Below are 16,076 nucleotides of genomic sequence, written 5' to 3' on the forward strand. Positions count from 1 at the left end.
ACAGAAGGTGGCGCATGGACTCAAGGATGGCTAGTTCAGGCGCAAATAAGAGGTGGTCCAAGGGATCAAAGTCGGCTTCATGGGTCATACCGGTGGTCATGCTCTGTGGTCGAACTCGATCCTTTTATCGAACAAGTGGCCGCGCGAAGAACAACATGGTATCGTCGCTTTCGCGGCGTCGGTCAACCGGGCGGGTTCCGAGCCCGAGGACGGAAAGGGGTCCTCGTCAAGGCTGGGGCAGGCGTATGCACCGCGTTGGCAAGTCCCTCTGTGTGCTGGCGAATAGGCCCTATCGCAGAAAGGTCAATTTGGGGTGCATGCGGCATCATCATTCTTGATACCAGTCGTGCAGAGGGAAGCAGGCGCGAAGTCGACCCTTCCCACCTTCCGAGGACATAGGGCGTAGTAAGGCCACCTGGAAAGCCGGCAATGCGCTGGCACGATACCATGGTGTTCTTCTAAAAAAGCGAGTCACGATGTTCGGTGCTGCAAGGACTGTGCTGCTAACCTCGAGGGTGCGTTGTGCACTGGCCCCCCTTTGAAGCATTACTTTCTGGTTGTACCGAAGGGACGATGGGCTTGGCGTCAATGGAAACGGTTTAGCGGGTCGGGGATGCAGTCCTGCCTCCCTCGTTTGCTGTTGGGGGTGGTCCCTAACCCCGCACTTCCTGGACAACCCAGGATGTTTGTTGAGCAGATTCCCCCTCCATTGCTTGGGAAGAAAAAAAAACACATACAGACATCACCTCAATTCGTCGAGCTGAGTCGATTGGTATGTAACACTCTGGGTCTCCGAGAATTCTATCAAAAGTTCGGTTTTGAAGTGATCCTATAGCCTTTACGTATACTTTGTATACGAGAAAGGCAAAAATATGGATTTTAAACTAAACTAATCTTCGTCTCAATGATTTTGAATTTTTGACCAATTTTGTAATACACAACACATTTTCAAATCTCACAGATTGCATGGTATTCAACCGAATTGAAATATAATGTACACTAATGCCATCAAGCAGATAAATTCCAAAATAAACTTATTTTATACTTTAACGTTTTGGTTTTCTAAACAACTTTGTAAAACACGAAAAATCTCACAGATATTCAGCTCAACTGAATGTATTATGTACCTACACCAGCACTAACATGCGGTTGAATTGCTAACCGAACTAATTGCAGATTTCGATATATACAGCTCACCAGCCACTCAGTCTTATTTACATTAGCGTTACCAAGCCAATAATAATGTCAAACTTAAGATTAGCTTCAAGTTCATGATTTAAATTATTTTTCTAAATCTCGCAGATTTTGTGTAATTCAGGCTGTACACTAGTGCCACTAAGCACATGGATTTCAAATTAAACTGATCTTTATCTAGTAGATTTTGAATTTTTGAAAAAAAATTGTAAAACGCTACAAACTTCCAAATCCCACAGATTTCAAAATATTCGACCGAATTTAAAGTCTCATGTACACTACTGTCGCAATGAATATGAATTTCAAACTAAATTGATCTTCAACCAAATGATTTTGAATTTTTGAACAATTTTGTGAAACACGACAATTTTCTGTATCAGTGATATGATGTCACTCAACCGAATCAGAAGTGGGCAGACATACCGTTGTAAATGCGTTGTACGCCTCAAATTGTATGTCTGTCATCATTTACAACGCTAGAACCACGGAAGCAACGCGATACCTGCGTGGTTTCTGTACCATCATCGTACAGCGTTGTATGTCTCTCTTCATCCACAACGATGAAATCGAATAGGAATCATGCGCTACAACCGTTGTACCCGTACCAACCTCTATGTGCGTTGTACCAGCGTTGTTCTGATTGAATCTCGCATTTGCAGAAGAAAAAAAGCTTTCTTTCTCATTTGATTACTGTTGGTTAGATTACAGATACAAATTTGATTTATTGGATTTTAAAATATACAAGTTTATTTTGAAAATGTTCGAATCGCGTATATATTTATTTATATTTCAAACAAACTGGCATATATGTGTTCATACACATATGTGCTAATGAGGAGTTTTGCACTCGTTTCAAAGATAAACAAAAACTAGACAACTTATATACCATATAATAAGTGGAAGATTTTTTATCTATAATCCAAATTAATGACTATGTATAGTCAAGTAGAGAAAAAGAAAAACACAAGAAATATGGACGATTTAAATAGCCTGAGTTTTTCTGACTTTCCAGACCATTCCTAAGAAAATCCCGTGCATGAAAATATGATGAATCCAAAATATAGAAAGTATCATTGCTTACAGAAATATATTTCCAATTTTTCATTTTCTTTTTGTAAAGCGGTCATAGAATCGAGACATATTTTTAACTCAAGCATGTACTATTAGTACTCATGAACACTATTGGAACTCATGAAATTCCTGAATTTTCAAAATAATTCTTTGCATAAGGGAAAATGAAATGTTAAAATAACTGTAACGAGACATAAACAAGATCCCAGTTAATACTCTCAAGCGTCCACAATGTAAATTGAACTGAAAGTCAATAAGGATTTTGTATAGCCTGATCGTGATTTCGTATAGAGGATCGTTATCCTTGCAAGTTTGAATCCTCTAAGTTATCCTGAGTTAAGGTAAGCTATATAGCAAGAAGAGTTTGTAGAATGCCGGAAGTAATTCTGGACTTCCCTTGAAGGTTAATGTACATTAATCACATCCATTAATAAACACGATGATAAAGTTTTAAAAAAATCACATGTTTAAACATTGTCTTCCTATACTGATATGGACTTTTTAGAATTATTATCAATATTGGAATTTGAGAAACAGGAATATAAACATTTTTTAAGGAAATTCATGGAGTTTCGTAAACAATATACTAGACAAATTCATTGAGAACTCCTGCCAAAAAAACTATCGAGAGAGCACTCATAAAGTTTTATGGGATCGTTGAAGACATTGAATAATTTTTTTATTTATCATCAGACTAAGGCCGGAGTGGCCTGTGCTGCACACAAAAGACTTCTCCATTCAGCTCGGTTCAAGGCTGCACTTCGCCAACCACGCAGTCTGCGGAGGGTCCGCAAGTCGTCCTCCACCTGATCGATCCACCTTGCCCGCTGTGCACCTCGCCTTCTTGTTCCCGTCGGATCGTTGTCGAGAACCATTTTCACCGGATTACTGTCCGACATTCTGGCTACGTGCCCGGCCCACCGCAGTCTTCCGATTTTTGCGGTGTGAACGATGGATGGTTCTCCCAACAGCTGATGCAACTCGTGGTTCATTCGCCTCCTCCACGTACCGTCCGCCATCTGCACCCCACCATAGATGGTACGCAACACTTTCCTTTCGAAAACTCCCAGTGTGCGTTGGTCCTCCACGAGCATCGTCCAGGTCTCGTGTCCGTAGAGAACTACCGGTCTTATAAGCGTTTTGTAGATAGTCAGTTTGGTACGGCGGCGAACTCTATTCGATCGGAGCGTCTTGCGGAGTCCAAAGTACGCACGATTTCCAGCCACTATGCGTCTCCGAATTTCTCTGCTGGAATCGTTATCGGCGGTCACCAGTGAGCCCAAGTACACGAATTCTTCAACCACCTCGATTTCGTCACCACCGATAGAAACTCGTGGTGGGTGGCTCACATTGACCTCTCTTGAGCCTCTTCCTATCATGTACTTCGTCTTCGACGTGTTGATGACTAGTCCAATCCGTTTAGCTTCGCTTTTCAGTCTGATGTAGGCTTCCTCCATCCTCTCAAAGTTACGTGCCATGATATCAATGTCGTCGGCGAAGCCAAATAACTGGACGGACTTCGTGAAAATCGTACCACTCGTGTCAATCCCTGCCCTTCGTATTACTCCTCCAAAGCGATGTTGAATAGCAGACACGAAAGACCATCACCTTGCCGTAACCCTCTACGGGTTTCGAAGGGACTCGAGAATGCCCCTGAAACTCGAACTACGCACATCACCCGATCCATCGTCGCCTTGATCAACCGTATCAGTTTATCCGGAAATCCGTTTTCGTGCATTAGCTGCCATAGCTGGTCCCGATCGATTGTATCATATGCGGCTTTGAAGTCGATAAATAGATGATGTGTGGGCACGTTGTATTCGCGGCATTTCTGCAATACCTGACGTATGGCGAACACCTGGTCTGTGGTAGAGCGTTCACCCATAAATCCCGCCTGGTACTGCCCCACGAACTCTCTTGCAATTGGTGTTAGTCGACGGCATAAAATTTGGGAGAGTACCTTGTAGGCGGCGTTCAGCAATGTGATTGCGCGGTAGTTACTACAATCCAGCTTATCGCCCCTCCTGCGGCAGAACCTCATCCTCCCAAACCTTGGTAATCACCCAGTGCAGCGCTCTAGCCAGTGCTTCACCACCGTGTTTAAACAGCTCTCCTGGTAGTTGGTCGACTCCAGGGGCTTTGTTGTTTTTCAGCCGGCCGATCTCCTCCTGGATTTCCTGGAGATTCGGAGCCGGAAGTCGCATGTCCTGCGCGCGTGCTCCTAGGTTCATTACCATACCGCCACCGTTGTCTGCCATATCGCCATTCAGGTGCTCTTCGTAGTGCTGCCGCCACCTTTGGATCACCTCACGCTCGTTCGTAAGAAGGTTCCCGTTTATGTCCTTACACATATCGGGCTGTGGCACGTGGCCCTTACGTGAACGGTTCAACTTCTCATAAAACTTTCGTGCGTTATTAGCGCGGTACAGTTCCTCCTCTCTTCAAGGTCTCGATCTTCCTGCTGGCGCTTTTCCTCCGAAAAATCGAGTTTTGTCTGTTCCACGTCCGTTTGTATCGTGCTTAGTTCGCCCTCGTGCGGTGTTGCAGCAATCTCGCCCATGCTGCATTCTTCTCCTCAGCTATCTGCTCACATTCGCCGTCATACCAGTCGTTTCTCTGATCCGGAGCCACCGTGCCTAGTGCAGCGGTTACGGTGCGGATCGAATATCTCTCCAGCCATCTTCAAGAGATGCTGCGCCTAGCTGCTCTTCCGTTGGGAGTGCCACTTCCAGCTGCTGCGCGTAGTCTTGGGCTAGTCTACCGTCTTGTAGCCGCCCAATGTTTAGCCGCGGCGGACGACTCCGACGCGTGTTGATCACCGTCGAGAGTTTTGAGCGCAGACATACTGCGACGAGGTAGTGGTCGGATTCAATATTCGCACTGCGGTAAGTGCGTACGTTCGTGATGTCGGAGAAGAATTTACCGTCGATTAGAACGTGGTCGATTTGGTTTTCCGTTACTTGATTAGGTGATTTCCATGTGGCCTTGTGGATATTCTTACGGGGGAAGAACGTGCTTCGGACTGCCATTCCGCGGGAGGCTGCAAAGTTTATGCATCGTTAGCCGTTGTCGTGCGATACGGTATGCAGACTATCCGGTCCGATGACCGGTCTATACATTTCCTTCTACCTGAGCGTTCATGTCACCGATAACGATTTTGACGTCCCGCAGTGGGCATCCATCGGATGTCTGCTCCAGCTGCGCATAGAACGCTTCTTTCTCGTCGTCGGATCTCCCTTCGGGTGGGCAGTGCACGTTGATGATGCTATAGTTGAAGAAACGGCCTTTTATCCTCAGCTTGCACATCCTTGCGTTGATTGGCTGCCACCCAATCACGCGTTGGCGCATCTTTCCCAGCACTATGAAGCCGGTTCCCAGCTCGTTGGTGGTGCCACAGCTTTGGTAGAAGGTAGCCGCTCGATGCCCGCTTTTCCACACTTTCTGTCCTGTCCAGCAGATTTCCTGCAGCGCTACGACATCGAAGTTGCAGGGATGTAATTCATCGTAGATTATCCTGTCGCAACCTGCGAAGCCAAGCGACTTGCAGTTCCATGTTCCAAGCTTCCAATCGTGATCCTTTATTCGTCGCCTAGGTCGTTGCCGATTGTATCGAGTCGTATTATCTTCTATGTTGTTCGTAATGGTTGTTTTTAAAGGCGGCTTATTGGGCCTGCGCAAACCTCCTGTCTCGTCGGAGGGCCGTCGTGTCAGGGCTGTTTAGCGTCCCACCTAACACCAGGACTTGGGCTTGTGCGCTTTGAGCGGCACACGGTCGCTTTAGCGGAGCCTACTTGCGGATTCATGCAGCTTTTTATAGAGGTTTAACAGGGCCCACTGTCAAACCCCACCACATCCTAGGCAGGCGCCACAACTCGCAGATGGCCTGGGGAGGGATCGTCAAGCCCTTGGACATAGTCCCTGCTGCCCCCAAAGACATTGAATAAGAAACTTTCGAATAAACTCCACAAATATTCCGTGAAGATTGTGTAAAAATCATTAACGTGAAAAAATGTAAATTGAAATAAATTCTGCCAACACCTGCTCTATGATATAACAAATATTTTTTAGACTCTCTCTCCAGTACTTGGATATCTCGACCTAGAGTACGTATAATTTTAATATGACAAGCGCAATGCTTTAAAAGGAAAAAATAATACATTGGACCAAACTCTGCGTCTTGGTGATTGACCCATTGCAGGAATTCGTAAACTAAATTTTCTCCACATTTTTCTTAAAATTAAGATAGCTTTCTATACTTCCTGCTCCGCTTGATCAATAATTGTTTTTTGTTCAAATGTTACTCTGAATTGCATTCGGCATTATTAAACTTTTGTTCGAACATTCACTAAAATAAGTACCCATATTCTTGTTTGCGTACGCACGTGCTTTCGAACGAAAGTTGATGCGCATTCTCGTTTACGCCAGCAACACCAAATGGAGAAACCGTTCGAATGAATCACATTCGTTCGAAAGTATCGTTCGTCCGTAAACAAAAATAAGGGTGAATAATAGGACATCAAACCGAAATCAAATATCTTTTGAATGACTTGGAGGGGTTATACACGTATTATTTGAGCTTTCTACTCGAGACGAGCCAGCCCAGGGCTGAAATTCTCGCTAATAAAGACACAAAAAAAAGCTTTCTACAGGTTTTTTTCTTTGAAAAAAAAAATCATGTGTTCTATTTCATTTGGATCGTTGGAAAATGATAGCTCCGACGTGGTTATTTTTGCGTAAAATACTTTATGAACCTTCCCAAATACAATTGAGATTATTCAGCCCAGAGAAATATCATTTCAGTGTCATAAATAGGATTGGATTGCTAGTAACTATATTTTAATTAGTTTTACAATTTTACATAGGACTAGCTTATAAGTAACTTTATTTCAAAGATTTTATGATGTTGATGAAGCTAAAACGCTTGAAGGATCCTATACCGTTGTCTAACAAATTTTGGTTATTGAGCTTAAGCTTGAGCTTGATTGACTGCTCGTAGTTGCTACTCCATTATGATCAGATCAGCTGTTCTTGCACAGGGAACCAACAGATGTTTGCTTGGGACTAGCACACATCTTCAATGTACAAGTACTGGTGATCTCATTTGTTAGGTCATACTGGCGCCTGCCACGTCAGAATGCAAGTCAATGTAGGGAAGGGGGAGGAAATGATGATGCAATCACTCGCCCACTGCAAGCCGAATATACCTCTGCACTTGCCACGAGTTCATGCGGAATTTGTTGGAATTTCTGGGTTAGGTTGGAGAGGCAGAGGTCCGTCTTGGTTAACGAGCTGCCAATGTGATAGGTAGGAGAAGGTAACTGATGGAATTTCTAATTGGATGTAGGAAACGAGCTCTATAGTTCATTTCCAATTCTAGCAGATTACTGTTAGAATACTCAAGTTGAAGGTATAGGAATAGTAATGGAAACGGTATGGAAGTCCATTTCCAGTTCTAGCGATTGCTAGAACATGAGAAATAAAGAGAAAGATACAAAGTAGGAGAATGGAACGGACCTGGGATTGAATCCACGACCTCCTGCGTATAAGGCAGAAGCAGTAGCCATATGACTACCAAGCCCGCTTCGAAACAAAAGAAATCACGCACTGAACTAATTTATTTTATTACCGGCCGCGCAATGCAGATCACAATAATTCGGCCGACCGCGCGATCGTTCTGCTGTCCGAAACAAGAGAGATCACGCACTGAACTCCGTTGTCTAACAAATTTTGGTTATAAACACAAAGTGTAGGGCACAAGAACGTAATTCCAAAATTTTCACAAAGAGTAATATCCCGTCTGACCAACTTATAGGATCATTGAAGTTTTTCAGGTTCATGAAAATTCCGAATTGGAAATAGCTTTTGGAAAATACTATAAATAAATAATTCTCATAACACCTAAATTACATTTCTCAACACTGCTCAGATCCAGAATATTCGAGTGATGAAAGAAAATCAATTCACGCTATAAAGAAAACTCCTTGAAACTTGAGAAATAAGTACATTTCTATACATTTGTCGATACATTTACAATGAAGCTTATACAAAAGCAAAATTTCTTTTGTCGAAATTTTCTGTCGATATTCTATGAAGAAGTTTCGAAGATATTCATAAGCAATCTTCCGAGAAGCTCCTGAGTGAATTCCCGGAGAAATTCCATGAGGGAGTCTGGGAAGGTGTTTCTGGGTAAATTCCTGGACAATTCTCGGAGGAATCTGAAAGAATTTTCCTTAGAATTATCAAAAGACCTGATAAAATTTCCGAAAGAATCCTTGGGGCATTTTTACGGAGACTTTTTGATTTTTTTGGGATGGCATTCCAAAGGAATTTCAGGAGGAATTTCTTGAAAATCTTTTGAAACATTCCTAGAAAAAAATCTGAAGGGTTTCATTAAGGAGGTATTTCTGAATGTATTGCTGGAGGAATTTTCCAAAGGAATTCTTGAAGGATATCCGGATAAACTCCTGGATTAGTTTTGGAAGAAGTTTCGGAGTTATTAACGGAAGAATTGCTGGAGATTTTTTGGAAGAAGTCCATTAACAAATTCACGAATCAATAACTTGACCAATTATCCCGAGAATATATAAATCAATTATTCTTTATATATTATATTATATTCTTTTACAAAATACATTGCTTTGAGATCTAACTTCATCATAAATCAGAGACGGTTCATTAATGTGTTAATATCGTTATTTCAATTAGTTGTAGATGTGTTCGTCTTTGAAACGTATATCAACGATTCATGGTGATTCATATCATTATTCTTTTTCAGAAATGATTTAGTGTAATTGAATATCGACTAAATTATTTCCTTTTGCATAAATAACTTTGATAGAGTTTGACGATGATTGGTCAATAATAATAAATAATCAGCTATGGGCCATTTTAGGAAGCAAATTCGGTTAGCTGATCAAAATTGTATTATTAACTGATAGGACGCCTAAATCTTTTGTTTCGCATTTTCTCAACTGTCTCTCATTTGACAAATAGAAAGTAATTTTGGTTTTACAAAAAAGGATTATATTCCATCGATGATATTTCCATCAGCTGATCAAAATGCGAACCAATTTTTTACTTCGCTGCCCCTATCGAAGTTCGGAACAGCCATAACTTATACCATGCTTTGATTTTTTTGACCAGTGAATTATATTTGCGGTACTTGAATGAAATGTACCCAGCATTTTTTATAACTTTCTTATATATAATTTTCACATCATTTGCAAAATCTTGATTTTCAGAACAGTATTTTCAATAGGAATGCGTACTTCCCGCAGCGATATATGGTTCACTCTTGTTGTGTATATTTCTCTCTATTTTGTGTGGCCAAAATGAGAGCGTGGTGGTGTTTGACAGTTTCTAATTGAATAACGGGAGAGTTTCCAATCAGAAACAAAACCTATGTGAGCATACAGGATAGCAATGAAAAAACAACACAAATAAATTCCAACAACCATACTCGCATCAGCCGAAATCTACCCGTACTGAAAGTTGTTCTCTTTTCGCTTTTCTTCATATTCTCTCAGGTAAGAACAAAATGTATGTCTGTCACCATGCTCTGTACACTTACAGCGCTGTACGCTTACAGCGCATTTACAACGGTATGTCTGCCCCTAGTATTATATGTGCCCTAGCGCCCACGAAGCAAATTTTATTTACAAATTTAAAAATTGTTCTTCTGCTTAATGATTATGACTTTATGAATAACTTCGTAAAAGAAATAAAACTTTCAAAATTCCACCAATACTGAGATATCTAGCCTGTTTGGAAGCATTATGTACACTAGCGTGGTCTCTGTGGTACTCCTCGATGTATCTGTGGTACTGTACTGTACTGTGGTACCATAATCGGCAGCACATAATCACATCTAAGCTAATAACGACATCCGTTTCCGCTGATAGTGCTTATTAATTTTATTGATAGTGTTATCACCGGAACTCAGTTCGCTACGTAGGAATTTTCGAACAGAAAACATTTGAAAAGAGTAAGGGACTAAAATAATTTTTGATTATGTTCTGTAGATATGTTTTGTTCTTAATTACCTCCTCAAAGTAATAATATGGTTCGTAGATCTAAGCAAATAATATGTCTAGAATTCTAAATATAAAATGAATTAGTTGGCAACGGCATCCTCCTCGGCTTCATTTTCTTGTTCTTTCATCAACTTTCTGACGATTTGCTGACGCTTGCTGAAATTTATCCACCAATCCACAACATACATTGCCTCATTGAGGAATCCGAAAGTAGCCGCCACATAATTGGAATTAGCTCTGTACCAGCGCATCCCTTCAGCAAACACGGCGAACGCCATCACATGAAAAGCCACTGCTACCAATCCACTGAACCAAAGTTCTAACTTGAACCACAGGGCCGGGGTGAAGGCTCGACGAAGTGGATGATCTAGAATTACCCAGTCAGCAAGCAGAAGCACCGTTCCTATCACTGCATTGATGGACAAAAATAGTAGCAACGTTGCGAAAACAGAATAGTAATGAATGGTCGCAATAGTCACGATGGAAGCGGCCTAGAATGGTAGCATAAATGTCGGAAGGATCCTAACACTAGAACGAATATATTTCATGAATACTCACGATCTGCCCCAGCCTGAGTAGTGATCGTGGTTTTTTCAGTGCCTTCCAGTCGAACCGGCCACAAGAAATATCCGTCGGAGTTTGCAGAATAGTAACGTCATTCTTCAAAGGGAACTCTAGTGGGTGCGGTTTTCCTCCTTCAACATTGTGAACCATGGGGAGAGATCCAATTGTAGATATTTTAGTCATTGCTTGAGGTTCGCAAATAATCCAACACGGACGAATATGAAAATAAAACTAAAACCATGTTTGCCACGATGACATCACTGGAGCATTCAGAGATAAAGTCAATAATTCATTCACTTAAAAGAATAATGCACTATTCTATAGAATCTATCGAATTTGATGCAACATTTCTACCAAGGATCATCATTTTGAATACTACAAAATAAGTGCATATAATTCTGCGATTCGGCAATACGAACAGTCATATTTGTAATTTATCTGGTAGAACGATCACACACATCAATTAATGCTTTTTTAGCCATCACTCGCATCCGCCCTGCATGTTGTCGGGGGTTTTCAGTGTATGAAGTTCTCAATAATACAAATGTGTGTCCGCTCGATAGTGCATATAAAACAGTAAAACGTATGTGACGGTTGGCCAAATCTAGTATCTGAAAGATATTGAATTTACGTAAAAGAGTTAGGGACCGTACACTTATTACGTAAGCAATTTTTCTGGGTTTTTCGACTCCCCCTCCCCCCATGTAAGATTTTTTCCATACAAAAGATTTTTTATTAATATGGTGCGTAAGATATTGACAGACCCCCCCTCCCCCCATAAGTGCTTACGTAATATGTGTACGGCCCCTTACATGTGGCGGCGGTTGTGCTTGGATTCAGATGGATTCTCTGCAACGATTGTCGTGTATGTTGTTGTCAAATTTGGGCGAGTCATTTAAGTTAGAAAAATATCATCGAGAGATAGATAGAAATTTGCAGCCTAGAGACTTTGAGTTGAGCATTTAGGTAGATAGACAAAAAATTTTCTACAATACAACACAAATTCAAAATAGGTATGAGGTTATCATAATCTGGCTATTACTTCTTATCACATTTATATCTATACAATGCTAATAATAATATCACCAGGTCTCACTGATAGTGCTTATTGATTTTTTGATAGTATTATCAGCGGAACTTTGTAGGAAGTTTCGAACAAGAAAAATATGTAAAGAGGAATATTCTATGTAAAGAATATAATATGCACAGACAAACAGACATAACACTCGTCAAATTTCCATCGTTCACTGATTTACTGGTCAATTCGAATAATCATTAGTTGGCCAATCGATCACTCGTGGCGCGCGCGTCGGATTTGCTCTAGTTTGACGTTTGCTCACTACCGCCATCTGGTTCGTGATTTGCCCAACTAACAGAAATCAACAGATGCCGTTAGTGTTTAAATTACGATGAATTTGATGAGTGAATGTTCAATGTGTTATGTCTGTTTGTCTGTGTAATATGTAAAGTGGGAATATTCTACTTTGTATTTGATAATCAATCTTCGTCAAAAGCAATACGGTGCATGACTATTGACTATACTATAATAAGTTAATTACAACAGATAACTATATTTAGGATCACATTAGTTGGTCATCGCTTCCTCCTTGAATTCATTTTCTTGTTCTTTCACTAACTTTCTAACCGTTTTCTGGCGATTATTGAAATTTATCCACCAATCCGCAAGATACATCGCCTCATTGACGAATCCAAAAGCAGCCGCCACAGCATTGGAACTGATTCTATACCAGCGCATCCCATCGGCAAACACGGCGAACGCCATCGTATGGAAAGCCACTGCTACCAGTCCAGTGAACCAAAGTTCCACCTTGAACCATAGAACCGGAGTGAAGGCTTGGCGAAGTGGGTGAGCAACGATTATCAAGTCACCAAGCAGAAGCAACGTTCCAATCAGGGCATTGATCGACAAAAATAATAGCAAAGTTCCGGACAGAGCATAGCATTGAATGATCGCAATAATCACAATCGATGGGACCTAGAATGGTAAGAATGGCAAAAATCAGGACGAATATATTAAATATGAAATTTTCGCGAATACTCACAATCTGTCCCATTCTGAGTAATGCCCGACGTGTTTTCAGTACCTTCCAGTCGAATCGCCCACACGGAACCTCCGTCGCGGTTTGCAAAATAGTAACGTCATTATTGATCAATGGAAACTCTAGTGGATGCGGTTTTCCTCCTTCAAGATTGTGAACCATCGGGAGGGATCCAATTGAAGATATTTTAGTCATTGCTTGAGGCTCGGAGCTATCCAACACGAACGAACAAGAAAATAAAACTGGAATAGTTTTTATCGCGATGGCATCGGTGCAGCTCTCAGGGATAAAGTCAATAATGCACTCACTTGAAAGCATATGCACTGTTCTACGCAATCAATCAACCGATTTATTACCTCCTCAATTCTCTAAATAAATAAATTGCTAGATTTTTAGTTTTTAAGATTTTTAGATTTTGAGATTTTGAGATTTTGAGATTTTGAGATTTGGAGATTTTGAGATTTTGAGATTTTGAGATTTTGAGATTTTGAGATTTTAAGATTTTAAGATTTTAAGATTTTAAGATTTTAAGATTTTAAGATTTTGAGATTTTGAGATTTTTAGATTTATAGATTTTTGGTTTTTTAGATTTTAGGATTTTAGATTATTTTATTCAACCGATTAAAGCGATTTTGATAGGAAGAGTGGAATAGCCAACTTTCTATTGTTGACATCTCGTGGATAAACGGCGGGCTCTTCTCCCCATCTATTGGGTCAATCTGGGAAACGAGGGCTAGATTATAATATTGTATGTACGAACTTTCTTCTGGAAGGAGATTCTCTATTTATCCCGTGGATTCACATAAGTGTCTCTGCCACCCATTTTTGGCCCTTCATACAGGAGTTTGATGAAATACAAACAATAATATAATCATGATCAAATCGTTTGTCAGATATGGCCAATGCTATCGGCAGGTGCCTTGCTACAATAGATGGTAGTATCATCATCATCATCATTTAGATTTTAGATTATTTTATTTTTAAATTTTTAGATTTTTAGATTTTTAAATTTTTAGATTTTTAGATTTTTAGATTTTTAAATTTTTAGATTTTTAGATTTTTAGATTTTTAGATTTTCAGATTTTTAGATTTTTAGATCTTTAGATTTTTAGATTTTTAGATTTTAAGATTTTTAGATTTTTAGATTTTTAGATTTTTAGATTTTTAGATTTTAAGATTTTTAGATTTTAAGATTTTAAGATTTTTAGATTTTAAGATTTTTAGATTTTTAGATTTTTAGATTTTTAGATTTTTAGATTTTTAGATTTTTAGATTTTTAGATTTTTAGATTTTTAGATTTTTAGATTTTTAGATTTTAAATTTTTAGATTTTTAGATTTTTAGATTTTTAGATTTTTAGATTTTTAGATTTTTAGATTTTTTGATTTTTAGATTTTTAGATTTTTAGATTTTTAGATTTTCAGCTTTTAAAATTTTTAAATTTTCAGCTTTTTAAATTTTTAGATTTTTAGATTTTTAGATTTTTAGATTTTTAGATTTTTAGATTTTTAGATTTTTAGATTTTAAGATTTTTAGATTTTTAGATTTTTAGATTTTTAGATTTTTAGATTTTTAGATTTTTAGATTTTTAGATTTTTAGATTTTTAGATTTTTAGATTTTTAGATTTTCAGATTTTTAGATTTTAGATTTTTAGATTTTTAGATTTTTAGATTTTTAGACTTTTAGATTTTTAGATTTTTGGATTTTTAAATTTTCAGATTTTTAGGTTTTTAGATTTTTAGACTTTTAGATTTTCAGATTTTTAAATTTTTAGATTTTTAGATTTTTGGATTTTTAGATTTTTATATTTTTCTTAGATTTTTAAATTTTTAGATTTTTAGATTTTCAGATTTTTAGATTTTTTAATCTTTAGATTTTTAGATTTTTAGATTTTTAGATTTTTAGATTTTTAGATTTTTAAATTTTTAGATGTTTAGATTTTTAGATTTTTAGATTTTCAGATTTTTAGATTTTCAGATCTTTAGATTTTTAGATTTTTAGATTTTAAGATTTTTAGATTTTTAGATTTTTAGATTCTAAGATTTTTAGTTTTTAGGTTTTCAGATTTTTAGATTTTTAGATTTTTAGATTTTTAGATTTTTAGATTTTTAGATTTTTAGATTTTTAGATTTTCAGATTTTTAGATTTTTAGATTTTTAGATTTTTAGATTTTTAGATTTTTAGATTTTTAGATTTTTAGAATCTAAGATTTTTAGTTTTTAGGTTTTCAGATTTTTAGATTTTTAGATTTTTAGATTTTTAAATTTTTAGATTTTTAGATTTTTAGATTTTTAGATTTTTAGATTTTTAGATTTTTAGATTTTCAGATTTTTAGATTTTTAGATTTTTAGATTTTTAGATTTTTAGATTTTTAGATTTTTAGATTTTTAGATGTTTAGATTTTTAGATTTTTAGATTTTTAGATTTTTAGATTTTTAGATGTTTAGATTTTTAGATTTTTAGATTTTTAGATTTTTAGATTTTTAGATTTTTAGATTTTTAGATTTTTAGATTTTTAGATTTTTAGATTTTTGGAATTTTCAGATTTTTAGATTTTTAGATTTTTAGATTTTTAGATTTTTAGATTTTTAGATTTTTAGATTTTTAGATTTTTAGATTTTTAGATTTTTAGATTTTTAGATTTTTAGATTTTTAGATTTTTAGATTTTTAGATTTTTAGATTTTTAGATTTTTAGATTTTTAGATCTTTAGATTTTTAGATTTTTAGATTTTTAGATTCTAAGATTTTTAGTTTTTAGGTTTTCAGATTTTTAGATTTTTAGATTTTTAGATTTTTAGATTTTTAGATTTTTAGATTTTTAGATTTTCAGATTTTTAGATTTTTAGATTTTTTGATTTTTAGATTTTTAGATTTTTAGATTTTTAGATTTTTAGATTTTTAGATTTTTAGATTTTTAGATTTTTAGATTTTTAGATTTTTAGATTTTTAGATTTTTAGATTTTTAGATTTTTAGATTTTTAGATTTTTAGATTTTTAGATTTTTAGATTTTTAGATTTTTAAATTTTTAGATTTTTAAATTTTTAGATTTTTAGAATTTTAGATTTTTTGGATTTTTCGATTTTTAGATTTTTAGATTTTTAGATTTTTAGATTTTTAGATTTTTAGATTTTTAGATTTTTAGATCTTTAGAT

The 16,076-nt window shown here is 37.2% G+C and overlaps 2 protein-coding genes across 2 annotated transcripts; both read right to left on the minus strand.

Moving 5' to 3' along the window:
• Positions 1 to 10,250: 10,250 nt before the first annotated feature.
• Positions 10,251 to 11,182, minus strand: LOC134210700 (uncharacterized). Its single transcript, XM_062686927.1, has 2 exons — positions 10,857 to 11,182; positions 10,251 to 10,789 (listed from the first exon to the last, which is right to left on the minus strand). Exons 1-2 carry the CDS (start codon positions 11,043 to 11,045, stop codon positions 10,379 to 10,381), a joined length of 600 nt encoding a protein of 199 aa, XP_062542911.1. The 5' UTR covers positions 11,046 to 11,182; the 3' UTR covers positions 10,251 to 10,378.
• Positions 11,183 to 12,050: 868 nt separating this feature from the next.
• On the minus strand, positions 12,051 to 13,172 carry LOC134210709 (uncharacterized). Its single transcript, XM_062686939.1, has 2 exons — positions 12,926 to 13,172; positions 12,051 to 12,858 (listed from the first exon to the last, which is right to left on the minus strand). The coding sequence occupies exons 1-2, from the start codon at positions 13,115 to 13,117 to the stop codon at positions 12,448 to 12,450; spliced, it is 603 nt and encodes a 200-aa protein (XP_062542923.1). The 5' UTR covers positions 13,118 to 13,172; the 3' UTR covers positions 12,051 to 12,447.
• Positions 13,173 to 16,076: the final 2,904 nt, after the last annotated feature.

Source organism: Armigeres subalbatus, chromosome 1 (genome assembly GCF_024139115.2).
Source record: "Armigeres subalbatus isolate Guangzhou_Male chromosome 1, GZ_Asu_2, whole genome shotgun sequence".
Classification (NCBI taxonomy): domain Eukaryota; kingdom Metazoa; phylum Arthropoda; class Insecta; order Diptera; family Culicidae; genus Armigeres; species Armigeres subalbatus.

Coding starts and splice junctions, on each gene's coding strand:
- LOC134210700 (XM_062686927.1), bottom strand. CDS start 11,045: ATGACTAAAATATCTACAATTGGATCTCTCCCCATGGTTCACAATGTT. Junction 10,790..10,856: donor TACTCAGGCTGGGGCAGATC/GTGAGTATTCAT, acceptor CTACCATTCTAG/GCCGCTTCCATCGTGACTAT.
- LOC134210709 (XM_062686939.1), bottom strand. CDS start 13,117: ATGACTAAAATATCTTCAATTGGATCCCTCCCGATGGTTCACAATCTT. Junction 12,859..12,925: donor TACTCAGAATGGGACAGATT/GTGAGTATTCGC, acceptor TTACCATTCTAG/GTCCCATCGATTGTGATTAT.